Here is a 25837-nt window from a genome sequence, read left to right as displayed (position 1 = left end):
TGTGTACAAGGACCACTTGCATTATGCTGTCATAATCAAAAAGTTTTTCTTGATCTACTGTCAGAGAAATCTGCTGTTAGAACTCTGTCTCTATTCCTTCTCTTTTGAAATGTATATGCATATGTATGTCTATATCCCATCTAGATTTATATTTGTGTGTGTATATATATATATATATATATATATATATATATAACAGGGTGTATATACTTGGAAAAATTTATAGAGAATATATAGGAGAAAAACTTAGCAATGAAGCTTGAATCAGTGAGCACCAGGAATACAGTGTCTTATAGAAACATTCCTTAATTACTTTTAAATATGACTAGGCAAATGATATGTGTTAATATTTTTTAATAATTATTAAGTATAAGAATTTAAAAATAGGAATAAATTATATAATCATTCTTTCCTATTGTTTTACTGATAAAATATGAAAAGCATGTCAGGGTCACCAAGACTATACCCAGGTTTTGATATTGACTAGGAAGACTCACAGGACTCAGAATACAGTCATACTCACAGCTAAGATTTATTACAGTGAAAGGATGCAAAGCACAGTCAGCAAAGGAAAAGGCACATGGGGTGAAGTCTGAAGGGAATCAGACCCAAGCTTCTGGGAGTCCTCTCCCAGTGAAGTCTCAGAGGACATGCCTAATTCCTCCAGCAGCAAATTGTGACAACATGGCTACTGGGGAAGCTTGCTGGAGACTCATTGCCCAAGATTTTTTTTGGAGTCTCGTCATATAGTGATGTCTGCCTGGCATGTACCAAAATTTGAGAGTCTCAGAAGGAAAGCAGGTGTTCAGCATAAACCACATTGTTTGTGCAAACAGTTCTGGGGCTATTATCAATTTTGGCAATGGTGGGAACGTGCCTCAAATCCAAGTATCCATACTCCAGCCAATGGCCAAACTTTCAAGCAGGGCTTTTTAAGGATAGCAGTCTCAAGCCTGCTATTGACTCTTTTCTGCACAGAAACCAAATATATTAAACTATTCAGATTCTTGTGTGGGTATTGAAACCTTTTTTCCCCTTCTAGGGTATTAATATACTTTAGCAGTTGAATTTCCAAACTAATTGGGAACAGTCAAGTTCAAGGTTTCTTTCGGCCAACTAAACATCTGCTGTCTATAAATTTTCGATTACTGCAAAATAAATGAGGTTTAATTTTCATTGCAGTAGAGAATTGTACTTAAGATATTATTTCTATAAATGGTGAATCTCATTAATTTTGAGTAATTTTTTTTAACTTCCATTTCAGAAGATGAGGTTCTCTGAACTTATTTCCTAAACTTGGGAGAAAACACAAACTGAGGTATATACAGTCCCATGAAGTGACTATGTCCTCCTAAATTTGGAGGGTAAAGAAAGGGAAGAAATACATATGTTCATAATTTTAATCAATAGTCCTGATATTTGGTTATTGACACTTGATCTTCAACTACTCAACCTTCTTCAATTCATACTGACCCAGAGCGATCATTTTAAAACATAAATCTGCTAATGTCATGCTTACCCTGAAACCCTTTGATGGTATTGATTACTCTGACTTTTCAGTCCCTCACATTTCTCTTGCTCCCTCTGTCCTATGTTAGTCCTTCCTGGAATTTTCTTCACTTCCCTTTCTATCGAGTTCACTTCTACTCATTCTTCAGCTTTCAGCTCAGGTATCAATTCCTTAATCTTCCTCACTGTCTAGGATGTGTCTAGGTCCACACAATATAATAGACTTTTCTTCCCTGGAACTTGTCACAGTTGAAAATTGGCACTTCCTGAAATGGTTTTGATAAATATCTGTCTTTCCCAAGCTCCACTGTGTCCTTGGTGTGTAGCAGAATTCCAGACTTATAGTATGTATTCAGTAAATGTTTGTTACATGAACACTTTGGAAAAGTGTCGTATGTGTATGTTCTCAGATCATCAGAACTGAGGTAGGGCTCTAACTCCTGCATATGGAATTTTGGGTATTCAAAATGGTAACTAAGCCATAATTCAAAAAAGATTTAAAATAAAAACTGTGGCGTGTTTAATGCATTAATGTAGAGGGGTGTTGTGCTTAGCTTGCAGAGGGAAGATGGACACCCACCCCAAATGTGGTTTGTATGTTGAGACTTATGGTGCCACTCACGCACCAAGAGAGTATGAAAAGGCATATTGCTCATATAATGGAGTTTTCTGGGGGAGAGCAGGACATGTTCCTAAGCAGGTCCAAAATTGTCATGAGAAAGCAGGGAAGAGAGACTGGCTTAGGCTTTTATTATGGTTAGGGGTAGGGCTGGGGTGAGAGTTTCTATCTGCATGGTCCAGAGCTTGTGTGATTTGAATGTCCTGCTGGTGCCAAATCAGAGAGCATCTGGGGCTTTCTTATCAGCTTACCTAGAAGCAGGGAAGAAGTGGAAATGGGGTGAGGTTGAAATAGGGGAGGCCACTTCTTCCTGCAGGTAGGATTTGCCGGGGGCCCGGGTTTGACTCTGCCCTGTAGCAAGGAGGCCTCAGTGGCCCTGCTGATTTTGCAGGGTGTGTTTACATGACCCAAGGCAGCTGAGTGTGGAGGATCTTGGACTCAGGTCCTGTGAGAGCTTATCTTTTCAGGAGAGCACAGAATACATCCAGAAAATGCCATTCTGATGGAATGTAACTGAGGAGGGCAGTTTCTTGCATCACAGTCCATGGGTAATTTATGTCCATTATGGGTGGTCCAGAGATTCCAGGAAACATGAGAGAAAGTTTCTGAAGTCTTTACAGTGAAGAAGTCTCAGGAAAGCAGGGGGCACTAGTAGAAGTGCCTTTTGTATTGCATTTTGGACAGATTCTAGAGCTTTCTGTTATAGGAGTTTCCATTTATGATGGGCTGAATTATAAGTAACAGCATAAATGGGTTTTAGTAAAATTTGTGAGGAATATGGTACCTCCTGCATCCAGAAAGACATAAAATACGCTGGGCTTATTTTAACACTGAGTGATGAGGGTTAACAAATGTTTCTTGGCAGTGTCAGGGATGGAGTGACTCTTGGCTTACCAAATAATTTTCAGGAATTTAACTGAGGTGGTGGGGTCTTGTACTATGTGTGGGGCAATGCCCATCCCATTTTTGTGAACTCATTTGTGAATGTTTGTATGTCTTGACTAAGAGTGTAAACTGAATCTCCTTGGAGGATGTCAGTGTGATGTAATACTTGCTCCTAGAGAAAGTTGGTTGAAGTTTAGATCTTGCTGCAAAGATTGTGTGTCATGGCAGGGCTGTTGAATTACTCAACCATGGGTAGCCAGGTAAAGGTATATAGTGTCCCTTCAAAGGTGAAGGCAAACTGTAAACTGTGACTGAGAGGCTGTTGAAATAGGCACTGAAGAGAACATATTGACCAAATCTATAAAAGCAAAATATACACCAATGGCTGATTAGATGAAATCAATAATTTTAATAATATTGGGTGTGGGGACCTTAATGGGTGAGACTACAATGTTAAGGTTACAGTAATCCACTGTGAAGTGCCATTCATTCTTCTAGGTTTAGAAAAAGGCCAAATTTGGCTGTTGATGGAGGAACAATGGCCATTATCACCCTTTTTCTAAATTGGTCTTATAACAGTCCTTGAAGGGGAAGGAGTCTATGGAGTCCCTTTCTATCAAGCCAATTGCAAGTGCCAAAGACTTAATTTAATTTTAATTTATTACTCTTTGGGTCAGAGTATCCATGACCACTATAAGGTATTATGGGCAATGGACATCATGGCTATGGGAAATTTAGGCAAGGCAATAGTTCTGGTGGTTAAGGTGAGGCATAGATATTTACCTCTATTTTATATTTTGTAACTTTCCTATGACTATAGAAAGTACTTTGTTTAAATTTAGTAGGATCCCCTAGTTTAACTGTCATTTGAGTCCTCAAATTGACTGAGGCCATGAGAGGCTGGCAATTGGTGCATTTCGATATATGTTAAAGTTGATTCAGAACCTACATTGTAGAGGCATAAAAACCAATCAGTTCTCTTTAATTTTTTTGTTGTATAAATTCTTTTAGTAAAATGTGAATTTCTAATTAGTCAAAGTGTGTACCTCTGTTTCAGTTTTTTTGTTTCCATCTCCTGTATCAGTTTTCAGTTTGTTTTTGTTGCCCTTGGGTAAACCTCAGTGGGAAGGAGGTCTTCTGTGTGCTGCTCATATTTATGTTTCTTCTTTCAGAAGCCTCAGGTCAGTATCTTAAAGATTAGGGTTCTCCTCCATGTCAATGGTTGCTTTATAGAGTTTAAGGAACCCAGGTTTATGTTGGCTTTGGATTAACCCCTTGGCTGTGTCATGGGGGGGCCATGGGTGTTTTTCTCTATAATCCTAAGGGTAAAGAGCTTGTTGTTGACAGAGGTATAGGCAGCAGCGTTAGCAAAGGCAGTTGATAGTGTCCTAGTTTCAGCCATCTACTTTTAGGAGTGTGACCTCAGCATGCCACATAGTAACTGCGTTTTCTCCACACAAGAGATCACCCAGTGGGCCTGCCTGTTGTACAGGATATTGGTCTTTCTCCTGAGCACTCTATAGAAAGGGCCAATTCCTCATTGAAACACACACCCTGAGCTTAGTGTCAGTGGCTGTATATGCTAGAATCAAGACACATGATTCACAGCTATGCCCAGGTCAAGACACATGATCCACAGCCACTTTAAGGAAGGCCCCAATTCCATACTCCTGTCCTAAACGCCAAATAGTGAAACTTCTGATGTAGGTCAGTTGAATCCATAGCAGAAGCTTGAGAGAGGACCCAGCAAATGCAGCCCAAAAAGGACCACAACTCAAAGTACAAGCTAGTCAGCAGGCAGCAGAGCTGGTTAGCAAGCCAAAGCAAGAGAAGAAAGACCCCTCCCCCCACCCCCACCAGTGGTACTGTTTATCATCTAGACATGCTTGCTGTGTCAATTGTTATGGTCACCCTGAAAAGGAGAGATGGATACCCCACCCAAAATTTACTTCAGATGTCAAGATGGTACCATACTTCCTCCAAAAAGGTATGAAAAGGCTTATCACTCAAATAAAGTGGCTATCTGGGGGGAGCAGATAGGTTCCTAAGCAGGTCCAAAAATGGGTTGAGAGAGCAGGGAAAGGAGACTGGGTTGGGGTTTTATTGTGGTTAGGAGTCAGGCTGGGATGAGAGATCCTGTGTGCATGGGTCAGGGCTTGAGTGTTTTGAACTTCCTGACGTCACCAAGAGAGGGAGCATCTGAGGTTCCTTATCAGTTTTCCCAGATTTGGGGCAGGAGGGGAGGGGGAAAGGGGAAAACTGGAAAAGTGTCAGAAATCAAGCATGATAAATGGAATCAGACCCTGTATTACAATGGTGGGAAAGAGCTACATGTATAGAGTGGCCTATTTTGGTATTTGAGGTATATCTGTTTATAAGGAAATGTTGGATGTCTCATTTTTATGTAAATGCTACTTTTACTTGTGTTAAAAACCATGCAGAGATAACCTTTCTTGCTCTTTTTTAATCCTCAAATTTTGTATTATCTGATATAGAAATTTAATAATACTGATTTAATAGGTCTATTATTAGTATTGCAGACTTTAATTACTATTCTATAAGTCCAGTTTAAAATCATGAATTCCATCTGAATATTACTATGTTCTCATACAGAATTCATCTGGGAAATCAGTCAACTAGAATGGGCATAAGCAAATAAGCTTCTTATTTTGGATAATCATTATAATTTATGACTTATCTATGACCACAATATGTAAATAGTTCTTAAAAAGTTCAAATGTAAAACTCAACCAGTGGGCCCATTTAGTGAGAGTTCTCATAAGAGTGTTTTCTTTTGTGATTATGTGGATGAACTTGGTCAGCTCTGGCCTTGCAGTTTGAAGCTGTGGTTTGGCATCATTCTCCTAGAAGCTGCCTATTGGCATGGGTCTTGTACTATACCACATTTAATTTATTTTTTTATATTGTACAAATAGAATGTAAATTCAATGAAGGCAGGAATTCTTTTTTTTTTTTTTTTTTGGTTCATTGCTATATCCTCAGTGCCTAGAGCAGTGCAATAATAGCTACTGAAAAAAATATTTGTAATTGAGTCCCTTGGCAAGTACTTTTTACCTCTTTGATAATTAAAAACAATTGTAATTTTGATAATTATAAACCTAATTTGAAGTTCAAAATCATGGTGTCCCTGAAACAAAGAGTACCGTGGTGACTTTTTTAAAACAAAAACTTATGGAAAGTACTTTTTTTCTTTCGTGATTCTTTAAATTTGAATATATTAAGACAGGTTAGAAGGAATCATAGGTAAAGCAATTTGTTAAGCATATAGAAGTACACATATTAATTATGTTTATTTGGCACATTTGGTTTTAAGAATATGGAAATTTTATATGAGCCCAAGGGTAGGATGTATATTGTAGTCAGTCTTCAGGGGAACTAGATATATAAGATTCTTACTTTAGATTCTCTTTCTTTTTCAGGAAAGGACATGATCTTCTTTTCTTATGGTTTCTTAGTTTCCATTTTCTCATATCACTGGAAGTATTGTACTGTGGTTAAGAATAAGGAATATGGATTCAGATTGTCAGGGGTTGAATTCTGGATTTACACAAATATTTGACTTTGGACAAGTTACTTACCTTCTCTGTGACTCAGTTTCCTAATCTGTAAAATGTGGCTAAAAAGAGTCTCTGTCTCATAGGGTTATTATAAAGATTAAATGAGATCAGGCATGTAAAGTATTTAGCATAGTTTTGGGCACATAGCATAAGCACTCAATAAATCTGATCAATTACTAAATTTTAATGATAACTGAAATGTATTGTTATAGTAGCATGTGCTTTCTTTTTACACTTCCATAGCCTCATTGTAAAACACAACTTATTCCTTCATTTAACTTACACAGTCTCTTAATTTTCCAATTCCAAATTTTCAAGAAAAAATGTGGTTGACCCAGATTACAATTTTGAGCCACAACACAAGAGATTTTATGTAGCTCTCTGTCCTAGGTCAGCCCAGTCCAATCAGCTGTGATGGTGGGGAGTGGCTCACAAAGTACAAAATATAGCTGCTTAGACAGTAAGGGCTATGGACCTAAGGACCAACATCTGTAGTTTCGTAATATGCAATTATACAGATCTACAAATACTCGTGTATATATACTGCTTGTTTATAAATAATTGCCTGGATCTACAATCAAATACTACATAATATCAACTAAACCATTCTGTTAACGAAAACTATCTTATGATCAGTCAATGATGTAAAATCTATTTATATAATTGGTTTACTTAAAGAATTATATTTTTCCCACATTTGAGAATACTTAATCCATTTGAATTTTGAAGTATTTCAAAACTGAGATAATATTTATACTAGTAGAGGTTATTTGAAACTTAATTGGAAATATTTTTATTTTACAGAACTATTTCATTGACATCCAGATTTTAACAAATAAAAAGCAAAATTGAAAAGGGATTAAATGTGCTTTAAGAAAAAAAGGCTGTGAATATATTAGATTTGCTTTGCCAAGTCAGGCTAATATTGTCTTTAACTCTTGGGTCTGTGATGAAATGCATTTCTAGGGCAGTTTTATTCTCTTTGCAGCTGAATATTTCCATGTATTTGTAGCTTAGTCTAACAGTCCTGAGTACCAGGACTATCTACTTTATATTGAATTAAAATTTTCTCAGGGCAAGTAAAGAATATCTTCTCTTGTACTTTTCTAGTTTTATTCATCTGGACAACAAATTATTGATTTTAATTATCCAATCCAGATATCTATATGTGAAAAAAAATCTAGAAGTCTTCTTTAACTGAGGATGTTATGAAAATGATGACAAAATTTGTCAAGAGCGTCAAACTAATTTTCCTAATGAGATCAACATACAATTGAATATGGAAGTAATGTGTTCCATAAGTAATCTCCAGTTCCTCCCCATTAAGGAGGAAGTTAGTGATAATCTTTAACCATTGACTGAAGAAAGCCTTTGTATTGCATCTAATTGCACCTTTCCTGGGTACCATGTAGTTTTTGTTCTGTAAAGTCTCTCCTCTGCAAAGATCTCTCTTTCTTGCTCTTGTTAGGTTAGGCAGGAAGGAATTTAGTAAAAGGTCATTAGGTGGTTCATAAATCTTCTGGATGACTGGAGGACCAAGTGTGATGAGCATAGGCAAAAACCCAAAGAAAGAAATGATTCTGGACTCTGGTGTTTCTGGACACCTGCTACCACTGCCCATTCCCGTTATCCAATGTTGCTAAGCAATAATCTCCGTCTGACCTACAGCTTTGAATTACTTCCTCAAGATGAAGAAATTTGGGGTAGTCACTTCTGACTGTGCTTAGGTCATTGACCACATTCTGTACTAAAGGAGGCAGGGAAAAGAAATATTTTTCCTCTTTCCATTTCAGTAGGAAAAGGCTGGACCCTGCTTCCCACCTATTTTGGGATTCCTCACAAAGTGAAGGGTTTTTCTTACTGGTCTGCCAAAGCTACAAATGTGAGCTGTACCATATTATGAAGCCTTAGCATTTGCTTAGGCAACAGGCAAAGGCAGATACTTTGCTTGATTAAAGCATGGGATTTTTGTTTGTTTGTTTTTTAACATCTTTATTGGAGTATAATTGCTTTACAATGGTGTGTTACTTTCTGCTGTATAGCAAAGTGAATCAGCTATACATATACATACATCCCCATATCTCCTCCCTCTTGCATCTCCCTCCCTCCCACCCTCCCTATCCCACCTCTCTAGGTGGTCACAAAGCACCAAGCTGATCTCCCTGTGCTATGTAGCTGCTTCCCACTAGCTATCTGTTTTACATTTGGTAGTGTATATAAGTTCATGCCACTCTCTCACTTCGTCCTAGCTTACCCTTCCCCCTCCCCGTGTCCATGCGGATGTCTGCATCTTTATTCCTGTCCTGTCTCTAGGTTCTTCATAACCATTTTTTTTTTTTTTTAGATTCCATATATATGTGTTAGCATACGGTATTTGTTTTTCTCTTTCTGACTTACTTCACTCTGTATGTCTTGTCAGGTCACTTTTGAAGGAAATTCTTTGTAACTGATTAACAGGGTGACACTACGTCAGCTTCACTGGCTATTTTGGTTATTAAGACCCCTGATCCTAACGGATAATATTAGGGAGGCATATTAGTTTAGAATCCCAGTTCTGAAAAGTGTAAATCTTATGCTAGTTTGTAGATAAGCATAAGTGAACAGAGTATCAGGCTTTTACTTGTAATACCCAATTTTTCTGTATGGGTGTGGTTAAGGCAAGCCTTGAAGTATGTCCCATTGAGTTATTTACAAGGACAGACTCATAGTTGGATTTGGACTGGTATATTATGTGGTAAGAAACTTGGCAAGTCAATTTGGCTAAATTCCTCTACTAATTTTTTCTACCCTGTCTTGGCTCATGGGATAGTTCAGATAAAGTGACTATCTACAAATTCTTTAAATTTATCTGAAATAAATGCAAATCCTTTGTGAGAAACAATAGTGTCTCATTATCCACATGTAAGAATGGACTGTCATCAATGTTCTAGACTTTTCCTTGGAGTTTGAACCCTGACTCTTGCAGCCAGTTGGCATTTCCTAATCCCCTTTTTCTCAGTGATCTCTATTGCAGCTGAGCTAGCCAAAGTCTGTTTTTAAAACAGGGAAAGGGAGAACTTCCCCGAACGTGTTCATTGGAGAGGAAAGTGATACAAAAAATAAAAGTGCTAATCCTCAGGCATACTCAAGTTGTTCCTTTAAAAGTCCCTTATGTTGTGAGACAATTAAGACACAACTGAATCTACTGAACATATTTAAAGGTTATAGAGAGCCTAGAGATTGAGACAGAAATAAATTAGGTAAAGTAAACAAAAAGAGATGTTTGCCCTGATCCAAACATTAAAATGCTAGATAGAAAGGCCATAACAAATACAGTATAATACGATACTCCTTTGTACTGAAAATGTTACTAGAAGAAACATAAAATATTGTTTATTATTAAGAAATAGTTGTACATTTTTGAACTTGCTTTTCTACCTCTAAACACAGATGGAGTTCAACATATACACATACATTTTCTTCTAACTACCAGCTAGTTAATTATATGATTGATGTATGTAGGGGAAGAAAAGAAAATATTCCTCTGTCACTTTTCATATATTAATACTGAATGGAAGTTAAGGAAGACTCGTGACATCACTGCTTCTTCTTTCCTACCTCCACTAAGTCCACTTATCAAAATGTAAAAGCTTTGTTATTATTTTCTAAAAGAGAGTGGACATGGGCTTCCCTGGTGGCGCAGTGGTTGAGAGTCCGCCTGCCAATGCAGGGGACACGGGTTCGTGCCCGATCCGGGAAGATCCCACATGTCGTGGAGCGGCTGGGCCCGTGAGCCATGGCCGCTGAGCCTGCGCTTCCGAAGCCTGTGCTCTGTAACGGGAGAGGCCACGACAGTGAGAGGCCTGCATACCGCAAAAAAAAAAAAGAGTGGATATGATTCATGATTCTTATATTCTTTTGAAATCATATTACTCCTATAATGACCTTATATTTTTCCACATTATCCATTATTCAATTAAAAAACATAGAGGTTCAAAATGTTAGTATATTGTCGACCTTGGCTTTTTGTTCATGTTCTTTTTTTTTTTTTTTTTAATGGTGAATGAAGCATTTGGCATGAGTAGCTCTTATAAGTGATGGCTAAATACAGGTCAGCTTTCTAATGGCTTTTTTTGAACTTTATTTTTTGTTGTTGTGACATTTCAACTAATCATGAAATATCATAGATGAAATTAAACCAAACTAAATTTATATGGCATAAAATTTTATTTTGTCATGAGTCATATTAAAATGGCTTTTGATTTGATTAGACATTTTTAAGTAATTTTGTTGACATTTATGTAGCACACATTTGAAAACAGTTTTTTTAATGCCACTTAGTATATCATAATTTACTCAGACTGGATGTGGATACAATTTCTAAACATAAGCTTTGCAAAAGTGTGTGCAGTTTTATGTTGTAGGATTAGGTGATATATTGTTATTCATATATATATATTTCTGAAAAAATATTAAAGCAATTAATTTATTATAAAAAGCACTTAACAAAGAGCCTTGTCTACAGATAACTTTCAATAGATGTTTGTTCCCTTCTCTTTACTTCATTTCATAATCTTTAATTTGCTTTGGTTTACACTAGCAGGTAATTAATACAGTTTGAATGCAAGAGTATTAATATTCTACTTGAAGAATATAAAGGATTTTTTCTATATTATCTAAAGAAAAAAACCTTCAGATTGTCTATTAATTTAGTTATTATTAAAGAAAAGACCTTCCTCTAAAAGGTTAAGGTTGCTAACCAAGGTAATCTTGGTTAAACTTGCTGCAATCTTTTTAATAACCACAAAATAATAATACTGTATATTTCTATATTTCCTAAAATAATAGACATATTCTTATAAGAAATATTCTTTTGAAATATCCACTGCAACTAGGCTAAAGAATAAATTGAGGGAACATTTGACCTTATGTGAATTTATGGTTTATTCTGCTGGAAGCATTGGATTGTGATATGAGTTTGTGTTGGCAGTATCCCAAATATCCTCCTTTTCTTTCCTCACTCTATGAAGTGTTGATTATACAAAGAAACCTTAACATCGCTAAATGAAATGAGTACCTGTTTACATTTTTGATTCCTTAAGTTTGTGCTTTACATTAGAATTTTAAAAGATTTGGCTGTGCAAGATAGGATGTGTGCTAATTATGCATGCAGTAAGGGGCTAGTCAGAGAAATCTGTCTTGTAGAGAAGCTGTGAAGAAGACAATGAGAATGGCTCTGTTTTTGCATGTGTTCTTATGAAATACTACAGCAGGAAGATGAAAGTGGAAGGGACAGAGTTGCATGGATAAAAAGAAAGGGTGGTAAAGCTTGTATCTGGGCCTTTGGATGGTGATAAATATGTTCCTACAAGAAGAGTTGGCTTGAAGCCTTGGAAAAACTGCTTCCATTTCCGTCCTCCTTTGTACTTATCTCTACTTCAGAGTTTATGGTTAATTATTTTTACAAATCATTTCCCTCTTGCCCTCTTCACTCCAATTCAGTTGCTAAGTGACTGGAAGATAAAGTGACCTCTGAATTTATTCTTCTCATTATATTGTTAGATTTTTCCACATCACTTAAGGGATGGATTTGTTTGTTGTAAGTTCAACACCTCTCCAGCATTCAAGTTGACATTTCACCTAATTAATAGCCTCTATTGGCCTAGTTATTCTGGGGATGCATAATTAAGGCAATAATGCTACTTGTTCAGTGGAATTAATATTTCATTTTGCCTTTTAAATTAATTGCCCAAAGGTTTATTGCTTTTTCTGGCTATAGGCATATTATTATGTCTATTTGTGTTAAAATAAGCATATTTTTAAAGTCCACCCTTAGAAAAACTAAAAAGTTACTGTAATAGAAAATTTTGAGGATTTAAAAATAAACCCATATATATGTACAGTATTTTAATTTACTTAAAATTAAAATGGAATTCCTTAAAGGCACTAATTTTGACCTTTTATCTTTGAATTGTTCACTTTTGTACTTGGAGTCCCCTCTATAGCACCTGACGCAGAATGGATACTGGATATATACATACATTTTTCACTGACTTCATGTAATGGGAATTTGAATTTTCTTTTTAAAATGAAGTTAATATAAAAATGGTTATACATAAGTAATTCTGAGTAAAAATCAATATAAACACTATTTCTATTTTTACTCTTTGGCACTTGTGGTCTGAATGTTTTTATTTTCTGTGATGTGAAATGTTAATGACTTATCTATCAAATTGTATACATGAAAACACACAGCACTTACTATATAAAAGTCACTATATACTCCATGCTTTACAAATATTATTAATGTGGAATCACTAAGGGAAAAAATAACATACTTTCCCTCAGGTAACTATTTAGAAAAAAAGACCACGTGTAATTCACATGTGTACACACACAAACCTAGAAATGCTCGCAGGTGTGGAGCACGCAGATGTTAGGTTCTGAGTGTTCTGTGTATAGAATGATGGCTGTGGTGGTGGGAGATACATAGGGTTTCCTGCAGTAACTGAGGAGCTGAGTTTTATACCTCTTGATATTTAGATGGAAAAATGTCATGACAAATGTTGAAGAAAAAGATATAACCAGGCAAAAAAATAGTGGTTTAGATCCCTCACCTGGGCAAAATACCTTTTGCGATAGATAATGAGATTTGAACTGGTGGTGTCTGTTAAATCCACTAGAACCAATTCAAGAAATATTTTATTTGTTTTATAAACTATAAGGATGATTAAAAAATCCTGTTTCTCTATGTTAATGTAATTGTATACAGGCTATTTTAGAAAAATAAGTAAAACACGTGTGTCTAGGTGCAGGCCCCATATACATGAAATTTAGGAGAAATTAGAAGAGAAAAAAAATCAGTTCCTGGGAGGCCACTGATAATATATTTAACATGTTTGCTGGCCAAGATTTTGAGAAATCTAATCTGTGTTTACCGCATAGCATTTGGGACATTTTGGACATTTGGATTATAGTCCTATTGCCTCGCTGATGAGATATGTGAATTTGGAATATTTCCTAACTATTTACCATTAGGCCTCAAGTTTCTCATCTGTGAAATGAAGTTGCTTAGATGCTTGCTATGTTTTCTTTCAGTTCAAAAGCTTTACATCTGTTATTTTACCATATGCTGTAATAACATTTTTCCTTATTAAAAGATATAGTCTTCATTGTAAAACCTAGAAGATATGTAAAAGCACAAAGTGATAAATATGGGCACACTTCTATCTCTGTAAAACTATATTCATATCTATTCAGTTTTTAAAAGATTGGGGACATATTGTGGTATTTTAAAAGTTTTTCCACTTTACAGTATATTGTGAATGTTTATCCATCTTATCATTTACAAATGCTTAAATGGAATTGTTATATGCTTTTATGATAATTATTTTATTAATCCATTTTTATGGAGCATTTAGTTTTCCAATTATTTTACTATAAATAATGCTGTGGTGAACATTTTTATAGATTAATCTTTGTACAGATACTTGATTATATATCCTTAGCATAAGTTCTTAGATATGGAATTATTTGTCTTAAATGCATTTTTAAGCCATTGAATACATTGTTGTCAAGCTACCCCCAATACTGAATGGATATTTATTTGCAACATCTATTGATTCATTCAATAAATATTTATTTAGTGCTTATTTTACATTGTGTAAACATGAATGAAGTATTGAGAGAAATGGATGTCTGGGAGGAGGAGAACAGGTAGGTCTGTTTCTCTGCATTGGATATGTTAATTATCCAAAAACGTCCACAATTTGATGAGTAAAATACTGTCTTATTTTTTATTTCTTTGCTCTTAAGATAAAACCCTTTAAAAAAATACTTTGATAGCCATTTTGTATTGGGACTATTTTGTTGTACTGACTACCTTGCTTGGTGTCTGTGTCTCTCTTTGGTGAAGGAGGAAGGTGACCTCTAATGTTAATTAGTTCTCTTTCAACTGGTTGCCAATCATACTATGTTTTTGTCATGAAAATTAGAATTTTTCTTATCAAAATTAGAGCACTTTACTTCCCATTATATGTTGGTGATAAACTGACCTTTTTTTGTTTGTATGTTTCATTGTTCTCATTATATTGATTCTATACTGTGTTTTAAATTGACTTATTTCTAAAGCACCGTTTTTTCTACCTTAATACTTTATTGTATGCCCATCAGTCTTCCTTCAGTCCAATTGCTCTTTTCTGAGGATTGTGACTCCTATCTCTAGTTGTTTTTAAGATTTTATCACTGTTTGGCTCTTCTACAGTTACTTGTAATATTTCTAGGCATGGATTTATTCTTATCTATCCTGCTAAGGACTTCATTATGTTTTTCAGCTTTTTAGGAGAATTAACGGTCATTATTACTTCAGATATTGCTCCTTGCCCTTTCTATTTATTTGCTTTGTTTCTTCTGGAACTCCAATTATATTTATTTTGGACCTTGTTAATGTATTGTATATGTCTCTCAATCTTTCATATTTTCCATCTCTTTATTATTCTATCATAAATTCCTGTGAATTCCCTTCCAGTTCATTAGCTCAACTGTTTCTATTTAACCTGTTTAACCTATTAGGCTTTTAATTTAAAAGCTACTTTTTCCACAACTTCTATTTAATTCATTTTCAAATCTATCCATTTTTCCTCTAATCATAGTGATAGCTTATTTCTTATGGCATTTATTCTTTAATTATTTTATTCATTCCTACGTATGGTCTTTCCAATTGTTTTTCGTCATGTCTAAAGTTCTTGTGGTGGTAATACTTCTTTTATAGTATCTGACGATGCTCACTTGTGGTGTTTGCTTTCCTTGTGATATTTATGGAAAATATGTGATTCATTTTTCAGTGTTTTTTTTTTTTTCTTCATTTCTTGTACCTGGTAACTTCCAGTGGTGTGCTAGTAAATGTTTAATTATTAGTTCTCTGAGAAAAAGTGCTCGGGTTTGTAGCATATCCCCAGCACAGCCAATTTTAAACTCCTGAAGTGGTGTCATCAAGCATGGAGGTGGGAAGTGATGTGCACACTCAGGTTTTGTAAGCTGGTTGTAGGAGCCAACTTCAGAACACCACTGGCAATTTTCCTTTTATAATATAAATTCAGCTGTGTTAATTTTTGTTATAGTTTACCCAGTGCATGTAGAGTTTTGTGATATGAGTTTCCATTAGCTAACTCTTCCAGGACCAGAAGCAATGCTATATGTTCAAAATTAAGAAAGCTTAAAAATGTTTGTATGTGATAATTCTTATATTGGTGAATTTCACCATTTCTACATCTTTTATATGTCCTATCTCTTAATACTCCACACTTTTTCTTATGCATTTGCCTCATTCCCCCATCTCTTACATTCTGGTCTCTATTGCTTTACTCCTGCTAAATAAGCTTATCAAAGGATTTCTGTGGAAGGAATCATCTTGTTACATAAACAATATTTTAAGAGATACTTAGCTTTTAGAGGTAGACAAGCACAGACTCCTTAGAAAGAGATAGCATATCTCCTGAAGCTAATGATGTACTCCTAGATATTTGTGGGTAGAGTGTGCTAAATCAGAGGCAACCTTTTTCTGTAAATGGTGAGATAGTAAATATTTTAGACTTTGCAGGCCATACAGTCCCTCTCCCAACTACTCAACTCTGCCATTATAGTGTGAAAGCAGCCATAGATAATATGTAAACTAATAGATGGCTGTGTTCCAATAAAACTTTATTTATAAGAAGGTAATGAGTTGAATTTGGTGTGTGGGCTACAGCTTACTGAGCCCTGCTCTAAATGGTAGTCCATTATTATTAAGATTTAATTATATATATATATATATATATTTTATTTATTTATTTTTTTTGCGGTACGCAGGCCTCTCACTGCTGTGGTCTCTCCCATTGAGGAGCACAGGCTCCGAACGCACAGGCTCAGCAGCCATGGCGCACGGGCCCAGCCGCTCCATGGCATGTGGGATCTTCCTGGACCGGGGCACGAACCCACGTCCCCTGAATCGGCAGGCGGACTCTCAACCACTGCGCCACTAGGGAAGCCCAGATTTAATAATATTTTAAAGTGAGCATATGCACAGTTGTTAATAGAAAATTAAATTTAATTTCACTTTCTATATCAGCACTTGAAAAGATAATTACTAGTTTTTAGATATAATTACTTTTTTCTTTTGCACATGGTTAGGAGAACCATTTTGGGCATAGAAGAGACAGTGTTTTTTGTAATTAACAGTGACTTTGTATTTTAATATTGTATATGTGCTTGCAGGCTATTAAGAGAGTCATTTATACTAAATCTGATATGTGTTAAATACAAAAATTATTTATAGACAATGAGTTTGTGGTATACGAAATCAACTTCAAAACTGCTGGACCTTAGACTGTTTTTTGGAATCAGTAGTTCATTTGGTTTGCTCGTGTGTATATTGCATTTCAGTGACAAACTGTGGGAGCCTGGAGCTGCCCAGAACAATTTGATTTTTTCATCTGTGAAGATTCTCAAACCTCCTGTGGTTTAGTTGGCACGTCTCACATGCAAAAGAATTTAAGTATTGATCTAAGCTATTAAAACACATCATAGTTACATTCTTTTATAGCAACTGCTGTGCACCAGTTCAACCTAATGAATTCTCAAGTGTATCTCATTTTTACAACATGGCCTACTGCTTTGCTCAGAGTAGCCATTAACTCCTATCGGCATGTAATGAGGAGAAACTCAGTAGAGTACATAGCAGGAAATGAACATATGAGGGTTTTCCCAAAAGACCAACCAGTAACTGAAAGCACTAAGCTCCCCAAATTATCATCCCTTCCTTTTTCAAGCTACTTATAGGTCCCATATTGTACCAAAATGTTGTCACTAATTTCACCTTAGACTAATATCACGATAGTGCCCTGGCCATTTGTGTTATTCCTATGCAATGGTGCCAAATGTTCTCTGCCAGGCTACTAGGAAATATAATCACCAAACTAGTTTTCTGTAATTCACTAGGATTATGATACTGAACATTCTCTTTCCTTTAATGTCCCTTTGAGGAACAAGAAGATTCTGCCTTGACATAGTAACTTAGTCATAGAGCTACATTTGGAATCTTTATAATGCAAACCAGGAAAGGTCAAGATGCTTGCTTTTCATAGCAAGATTATTCATTCATTAAAAATTAAAATACATTTTTCATTTCAGGTGGGGGGCTGGATGTTATTATTTCCCACATGCCCAGTTCAGCAGTACAGAACGAAAACTGCCCTGCATGGTAACATTTTTGTAGGTATCTTTGCTGGACTCTTTCATACTTTCATTACTGCAAACGTCTCATTCCTAATTTGTTCTCATCAAATTTATTGAAAATTCATAGGTCTCAATATGAAAAGATAATGAAAATAGTTAGATTTGTGGTAGAGAAGGAAAGAAGCTTTTTTCCTTTGATTTACTTTTTATTCAATAAACATTTACTCAACATTAGCTCTACACTAAGAATAGCACTGGGCCCTGGGGTTGTGAACATCAATAAAACATAATCACTTTCCCCAAGAAGTCAGTTTCCCCATACTACATTCCATAATGTAGTATGGAAGAGACATATGAACAAACAGTTACAATATTATAAGATACTCATAATAAAAATACGAACAAAATGCTGTGAGAAGACTAAGGAAAGTCTGAAGAGTGGCTGGGAGAACATTTCTCCATTTAACACGTGCTACAACATAGTGAAAAAGGAATGGAACCACGTATTTTAAATGCTGGAAATGAGAATTTGGAAAATGGAAATAAAATAAAAATGCCATTTATAATAACATGAAAACATAAATGCTTAAGAATAAACTTAAATGTATGAAAGGACTGTACACATAAAATATATGATTAAATATAAAATAATTTTCTTTGTAAATTCTTAATTTCTTAAAATAGAATGGCTTATGCAAAGAAAAAATCATGGCAATGTGTTGTAGAGTTTATAAAATATGTATAATTAAAATATATGACAACAATAGCTCAAAGGAAAATTGAAGCATACTATTGTAAGTTGCTTAAACTATATGTGTGAAGTAGGATAATATTATTTGAACCTAGTTTACTAAAAATAAATGCATATTGCAAACTCTAGAACAACCATTAAAAAAAGAAAAAGAAATATAACAATTTATTGCATAAAATAAAATAGGGGAAAAAAGATACACAGTTCTTCCAAAGAAAGCTCAGAAGGAAGAAAAATGGAATAAAGAATATAGGGATAGAGGAGCTTCAAGATGGCGGAAGAGTAAGACGCGGAGATCACCTTCCTCCCCACAAATACATCAGAAATACATCTACACGTGGAACAACTCCTACAGAACACCTACTGAACGCTGGCAGAAGACCTCAGACCTCACAAAAGGCAGGAAACTCCCAACGTACCTGGGTAGGGCAAAAGAAAAAAGAAAAAACAGAGACAAAATAAGGATGGGACCTGCACCAGTGGGAGGGAGCTGTGAAGGAGGAAAGGTTTCCACACACTAGAAGCCCCTTCACGGGCAGACACTGCAGGTGGAGGAAGGGGGAAGCTTCGGAGCCACAGAGGAGACTGCAGCAACAGGGGTGTGGAGGGCAAAGCAGAGAGATTCCCGCACAGAGGATTGGTGCCGACCAGCACTCACCAGCCCGAGAGGCTTTTCTGCTCACCTGCCGGGACAGATGGGCGCTGGGAGCTGAGGCTCAGGCTTCGTTCGGATCGGATCGCAGGGAGAGGACTGGCGGCATGAACACAGCCTGCAGAGGGTTAGTGCGCCACGGCTAGCTGGGAGGGAGTCCGGGTAAAAGTCTGGAGCTGCCGAAGAGGCTTTTTCTTGCCTCTTTGTTTCCTGGTGTGGGAGGAGACGGGATTAAGAGTGCCGCTTAAAGGAGCTCCAGAGACGGGCGTGAGCCACAGCTATCAGCACGGAGTCCAGAGACGGGCATGATATGCTAAGACTGCTGCTGCAGCCACCAAGAAGCCTGTGTGCAAGCACAGGTCACTCTCCACACCTCCCCTCCTGGGAGGCTGTGCAGCCCGCCACTGCCAGGGTCCCGTGATCCAGGGACAACTTACCTGGGAGAATGCATGGCATGCCTCCGGCTGCTGCAACGTCATGCTGGCCTCTGCCGCTGCAGGCTTGCCCCGAACTCCATACCCCTCCCTCCCCCCGGCCTGAGTGAGCCAGAGCCCCCGAATTAAATGCTTCTTTAACCCCATCCTGTCTGAGCAAAGAACAGACACCCTCAGGCGACCTACACAAAGAGGCGGGTCCAAATCCAAAGCTGAACCCTGGAAGCTGTGCAAATGAAGAAGAGAAAGGGAAATTTCTCCCAGCAGCCCCAGGAGCAGCAGATTAAATTTCCACAATCAACTTGAAGTACCTGCATCCCTGCATCTGTGGAATACCTGAATAGACAACGAATCATACCAAATTGAGGAGGTGGACTTTGGGAGCAATGATACATTTTTTTCCCCCCTTTTTCTCTTTTTCTGAGTGTGTATGTGTAAGCTTCTGTATGATTTTGTCTGTATAGCTTTGATTTTACCATTTGTCCTAGGGTTCTGTCTGTCCATTTTGTTGTGTTTTGGTTTTTTATTACTTAAAAATTTTTTTCTTAATAATAATTTTTTTATATAAATTTATTTTATTTATTTATTTGACTGCATTGGGTCTTCGTTTCTGTGTGAGGGCTTTCTCTAGTTGTGGCGAGCGAGGGCCACTCTTCATTGCGGTGCACAGGCCTCTCACTGTCGCGGCCCCTCCCGTTGCGGAGCACAGGCTCCAGACGCGAAGGCTCAGTAGTTGTGGCTCACAGGCCCAGTTGCTCCGCGGCATGTGGGATCCTCCCAGACCAGGGCCCGAACCCGTGTCCCCTGCATTGGCAGGCAGATTCTCAACCACTGCGCCACCAGGGAAGCCCCAATAATTATTTTTTATTTTAATAACTTTATTTTATTTTATCTTCTTCTTTCTTTCTTTCTTTTCTCCATTTTATTCTGAGCCATGTGGAGGACAGGCTCTTGGTGCTCCAGCCAGGCATCAGGGCTATGCCACTGAGATGGGAGAGCCAAGTTCAGGACACTGGTCCACAAGAGACCTCCCAGCTCCACGTAATATCAAACGGTGAAAATCTCCCAGAGATCTCCATCTCAATGCCAAGACCCAGCTAAACTCAACGACCAGCAAGCTACAGTGCACAACACCCTATGCCAAACAACTAGCAAGACAGGAACACAACTCCATCCATTAGCACAGAGGTTGCCCAAAATCATATGAAGGCCACAGACACCCCAAAACACACCATCAAATGTGGACCTGGTGGATTGGCAACTATATGCCAATAAAATGGACAACCTGGAAGAAATGGACAAATTCTTAGAAATGCACAACCTTCTGAGACTGAACCAGGAAGAAATAGAAAATCTGAACAGACCAATCACACACACTGAAATTGAAACTGTGATTAAAAATCTTCCAACAAACAAAAGCCCAGGACCAGAGGGCTTCACAGGTGAATTCTATCAAACATTTAGAGAAGAGCTAACACCTATCCTTCTCAAACTCTTACAAAATGTAGCAGAGGGGGGGACACTCCCAAACTCATTCTACGAGGCCACCATCACTCTGATACCAAAACCAGACAAAGATGTCACAAAGAAAGAAAAGTGCAGGTCAGTATCACTGATGAACATAGATGCAAAAATCCTTAACAAAATACTAGCAAACAGAATCCAACAGCACATTAAAAGGATCATACACCATGATCAAGTGGGGTTTATTCCAGGAATGCAAGGATTCTTCAATATACACAAATCAATCAACATGATACACCATATTAACAAATTGAAGGAGAAAAACCATATGATCATCTCAATAGATGCAGAAAAAGCTTTCGACAAAATTCAATACCCATTTATTACAAAAACCCTCCAGAAAGTAGGCATAGAGAGAACTTTCCTCAACATAATAAAGGCTATATGTGACAAACCCACAGCCAACATCATCCTCAATGGTGAAAAACTGAAAGCATTTCCACTAAGATCAGGAATAAGACAAAGTTGCCCACTCTCACCACTCTTATTCAACATAGTTTTGGAAGTTTTAGCCACAGCAATCAGAGAAGAACAAGAAATAAAAGGAATCCAGTTTGGAAAAGAAGAAGTAAAGCTGTCGCTCTTTGCAGATGACATGATACTATACATAAAGTATCCTAAAGATGTTACCAGAAAATTACTAGAGCTAATCAATGAATCTGGTAAGGTATCAGGATACAAAATTAATGCACAGAAATCTCTTGCAATCCTATATACTAATGATGAAAACTCTGAAAGTGAAATTAAGAAAATACTCACATTTACCATTGCAATAAAAAGAATAAAATATCTAGGTATAAATCTACCTAAGGAGACAAAAGACTTGTATGCAGAAAATTATAAGACACTGATGAAAGAAATTAAAGATGATACAAATAGATGGAGAGATATACCATGTTCTTGGATTGGAAGAATCAACATTGTGAAAATGACTCTACTACCCAAAGCAATCTACAGATTCAATGCAATCCCTATCAAACTACCACTGGCATTTCTCACAGAACTAGAACAAAAAATTTCACAATTTGTATGGAAACACAAAAGACCCTGAATAGCCATAGCAATCTTGAGAAAGAAAAATGGAGCTGGAGGAATCAGGCTCTCTGACTTCAGACTGTACTACAAAGCTACAGTAATCAAGACAGTATGGTACTGGCACAATAACAGAAATATAGATCAATGGAACAGGATAGAAAGCCCAGAGTTAACTCCACGCATATATGGTCACCTTATCTTTAATAAAGGAGACAAGAATATACAGTGGAGAAAAGACAGCCTCTTCAATAAGTGGTGCTGGGAAAACTGGACAGGTACATGTAAAAGAATGAAATTAGAACACTCCCTAACACCATACACAAAAATAAACTCAAAATGGATTAAAGACCTACATGTAAGTCCAAACACCATCAAACTCTTAGAGGAAAGCACAGGCAGAACACTCTATGACATAAATCACTGCAAGATCCTTTTTGACCCACCTCCTAGAGAAATGGAAATAAAAACAAAAATAAACATATGGGACCTAATGAAACTTCAAAGCTTTTGCACCACAAAGGAAATCATAAACAAGATGAAAAGACAACCCTCAGAATGGGAGAAAATATTTGTAAATGAAACAACTGACAAAGCATTAATCTCCAAAACATACAAGCAGCTCATGCAGCTCAATATCAAAAAACAAACAACCCAATCCAAAAATGGGCAGAAGACCTAAATAGACATTTCTCCAAAGAAGATATACAGATTGCCAACAAACACATGAAAGAATGCTCAACATCATTAATCATTAGAGAAATGCAAATCAAAACTACAATGAGATATCATCTCACACCAGTCAGAATGGCCATCATCAAAAAACCTACAAACAATAAATGCTGGAAAGGGTGTGGAAAAAATGGAACCCTCTTGCACTGTTGGGGGAATGTAAATTGATACAGCCACTACGGAGAACAGTATGGAGATTCCTTAAAAATCTAAAAATAGAACTACCATATGACCGAGCAATCCCACTACTGGGCATATACTCTGAGAAAACCATAATTTAAAAATAATCATGTGCCAAAATGTTCATTGCAGCTCTATTTACAATAGCCAGGACATGGAAGCAACCTAAGTGTCCATCAACAGATGAATGGATACAATGGAATATTACTCAGCCATAAAAAGAATGAAACTGAGTTTTTTGTAGTGAGATGGGTGGACCTAGAGACTCATACAGAGTGAAGTAAGTCAGAAAGAGAAAAACACATACCGTATGCTAACACACATATATGGAATCTAAAAAATAAAAAAAGAAAGAAAAAAGAAAATGATCAGAAGAACCTAGGGGCAACATGGGAATAAATATACAGACCTACTAGAGAATGGAGTTGAGGATACGGGGAGGGGGAATGATAAGCTGGGACAAAGTGATAGAGTGGCATGGACATATATACACTACCAAACGTAAAATAGATAGCTAGTGGGAAGCAGCTGCATAACACAGGGAGATCAGCTTCGTGCTTTGTGACCACCTAGAGGGGTGGGATAGGGATGGTGGGAGGGAGGGAGATGCAAGAGGGAAGAGATATGGGGACATATGTGTATGTATAACTGATTCACTTTGTTATAAAGCAGAAACTGACACACCATTGTAAAGCAATTATACTCTAATAAAGATGTTTAAAAAAAAAGAAATTGAAAATATAACTACCATATGATCCAGAAATCCCATTTCTGGATATATATCCAAAGAAAATAAACCATTATCTCAGAGAGATATCTGTACTCCCATGTTCACTGCAGCATTATTCACAATAGCCAAGGTATAGAAATCAGAGAGTAGATAAGTGATTGCCACTGGCTTGGTGGGGGAGGAGAAATAGTGTAGGGAGACGTTGGTAATAGGGCACAGACTATCATTATAAGTTGAGTAAGATCCACAAGAGGATCTAACGTATAACATGGTGACTATAGTTCATAGCACTGTATTATATAATCAAAACTTCCTAGAGAGTAGAACTTAAATGTCTCACCAATAAAGGGGGCAGGGAATATGTGAGGTGATGGATGTGTGAATTAACTAGATGGGGGAAGTTCTTTCACAACGTATGCATACAAGTCATCATATTAAACTTTTTTTTAATTTTTTTTTTTTTGCGGTACACAGACCTCTCACTGTTGTGGCCTTTCCTGTTGCGGAGCACAGGCTCCGGACGCAGGCTCCGCGGCCATGGCTCACGGGCCCAGCTGCTCCGCGGCATGTGGGATCTTCCCGGACCGGGGCACAAACCCGTGTCCCCTGCATCGGCAGGCGGACTCTCAACCACTGCGCCACCAGGGAAGCCCCCATATTGAATACTTTAAATGTCTTAAGCAATTTATTTGTCAGTTATACTTCAATAAAGCTAAAAACAGAAGAAAAAAAAAGAATATAGGGATAAAATACAAAACTAATTGTATGATGGTAGACTTAAACTCAATAACATCCATAATTACTTTAGATGAAAATGGATCAGTGTACCTGTTAAAAGGCAGAGATTATCAACAAGTCATCACTTCTCTTCAATATTGTACTGGAGGCAGGACAATTAGGCAAGAAAAGTCAGATCGGAAAGGAAAAGCGAAAACTGTCTTCACTTGCAGATGACATTTCTGTGTATAAAGAAAATCCTAAACCATCAACAAAATATTTACTAGATTTAAGTGAATTTAATAGGGTTCTAGATACAACATCACTTACAAAAATCAACTTTATTTTTAGAAATAAGCATTTAGGAAATGGAAATGAAAACATGCCATTTACAATAGCATCAAAAAATATAAATGCTAAAGAATAAACTTAAAAAAAATATAAGGTCTATCTATATACTGTAAACTACAAAAGATTCCTGTGATAAATTAAAGAGAACTGAAGTAAATGGACAAATATACTATGATTGTGGATAAAACACCCAATATTAAGATATCTATTCTTTCCCAGGTGAGCTATAGTTCTGATGCAATCCCAATCAAAATTCTAGAACGCTTTTTTAAAATTTTGAAATGTTAGGCTGATTTTAAAATTAATGTGGAAATGCAGAGGCCTAGAATAGTCCCAAAAATAAAAGAGAAGAAAAATTTGGGGACTTACCTAATTTTAAGACTATTATAAAGCTACGCTTATCAAGACAGGATAGTATTAGGGTGAAGACAGACAACAGATAAATGGAATAGAATAGAATCCTGAAATAGACTTGCATTGGTACAATCAACTGATTTTTTAACCAAGGCAGCAAGGCAACTCAATATGGAAAGGAAAATCTTTTCACTAAGAATGCTTGAACAACTACGTATCATTAAGGAATAAAAGTGAACCTCAGCATATACATCACACCACGAATTAAAGTTAATTGGAGAGGTATCATAGACCTAAAAGTAAAATCAACAATGTAAAGCTTCATGAAGAAAATGTGGAAGAATATCCTCATGAACTTGGATTGGGAAAGATCCCTTGAGAAAATGAAGAAAGCACTAATAATAAAAGAAAAATAAATCATAAAATAAATTTCATAAAAATTAAATATTACTCACTAAAAGAAAGCATCAATAAGCTGAGTATGCAAGCTACAGACTGAAAGAAAATATTCATAATACATGCAACTGACAGTAAACTTTAATCTGAAATAGAGAATTTCTGCAATTTGTATAAAAAGACAAACAACTCACTTCCGCCAC

The 25837-nt window shown here is 36.7% G+C and overlaps 1 protein-coding gene across 13 annotated transcripts in view; it reads left to right on the top strand.

The window, feature by feature from the left end:
• MAPK10 (mitogen-activated protein kinase 10) overlaps positions 1 to 25837 on the top strand; it is a 361784-nt gene that overhangs the window by 153894 nt on the left and 182053 nt on the right. For 6 of the 13 annotated variants that reach the window (XM_060299612.1, XM_060299611.1, XM_060299614.1 and 3 more), the window contains one exon: positions 17737 to 17817. The exons of the other annotated variants lie outside the window; for them this stretch is intronic. In XM_060299612.1, the coding sequence (XP_060155595.1) occupies positions 17749 to 17817 (69 nt within the window). In that variant the 5' untranslated portion in view covers positions 17737 to 17748. The remainder of the gene's footprint in view (positions 1 to 17736; positions 17818 to 25837) is intronic. 13 annotated transcript variants of the gene reach the window in all.

Source organism: Globicephala melas, chromosome 5 (genome assembly GCF_963455315.2).
Source record: "Globicephala melas chromosome 5, mGloMel1.2, whole genome shotgun sequence".
NCBI lineage: Eukaryota > Metazoa > Chordata > Mammalia > Artiodactyla > Delphinidae > Globicephala > Globicephala melas.
Note: the sequence above shows the minus strand (reverse complement) of the source record. Positions and strands in the feature narration are given on the sequence as shown.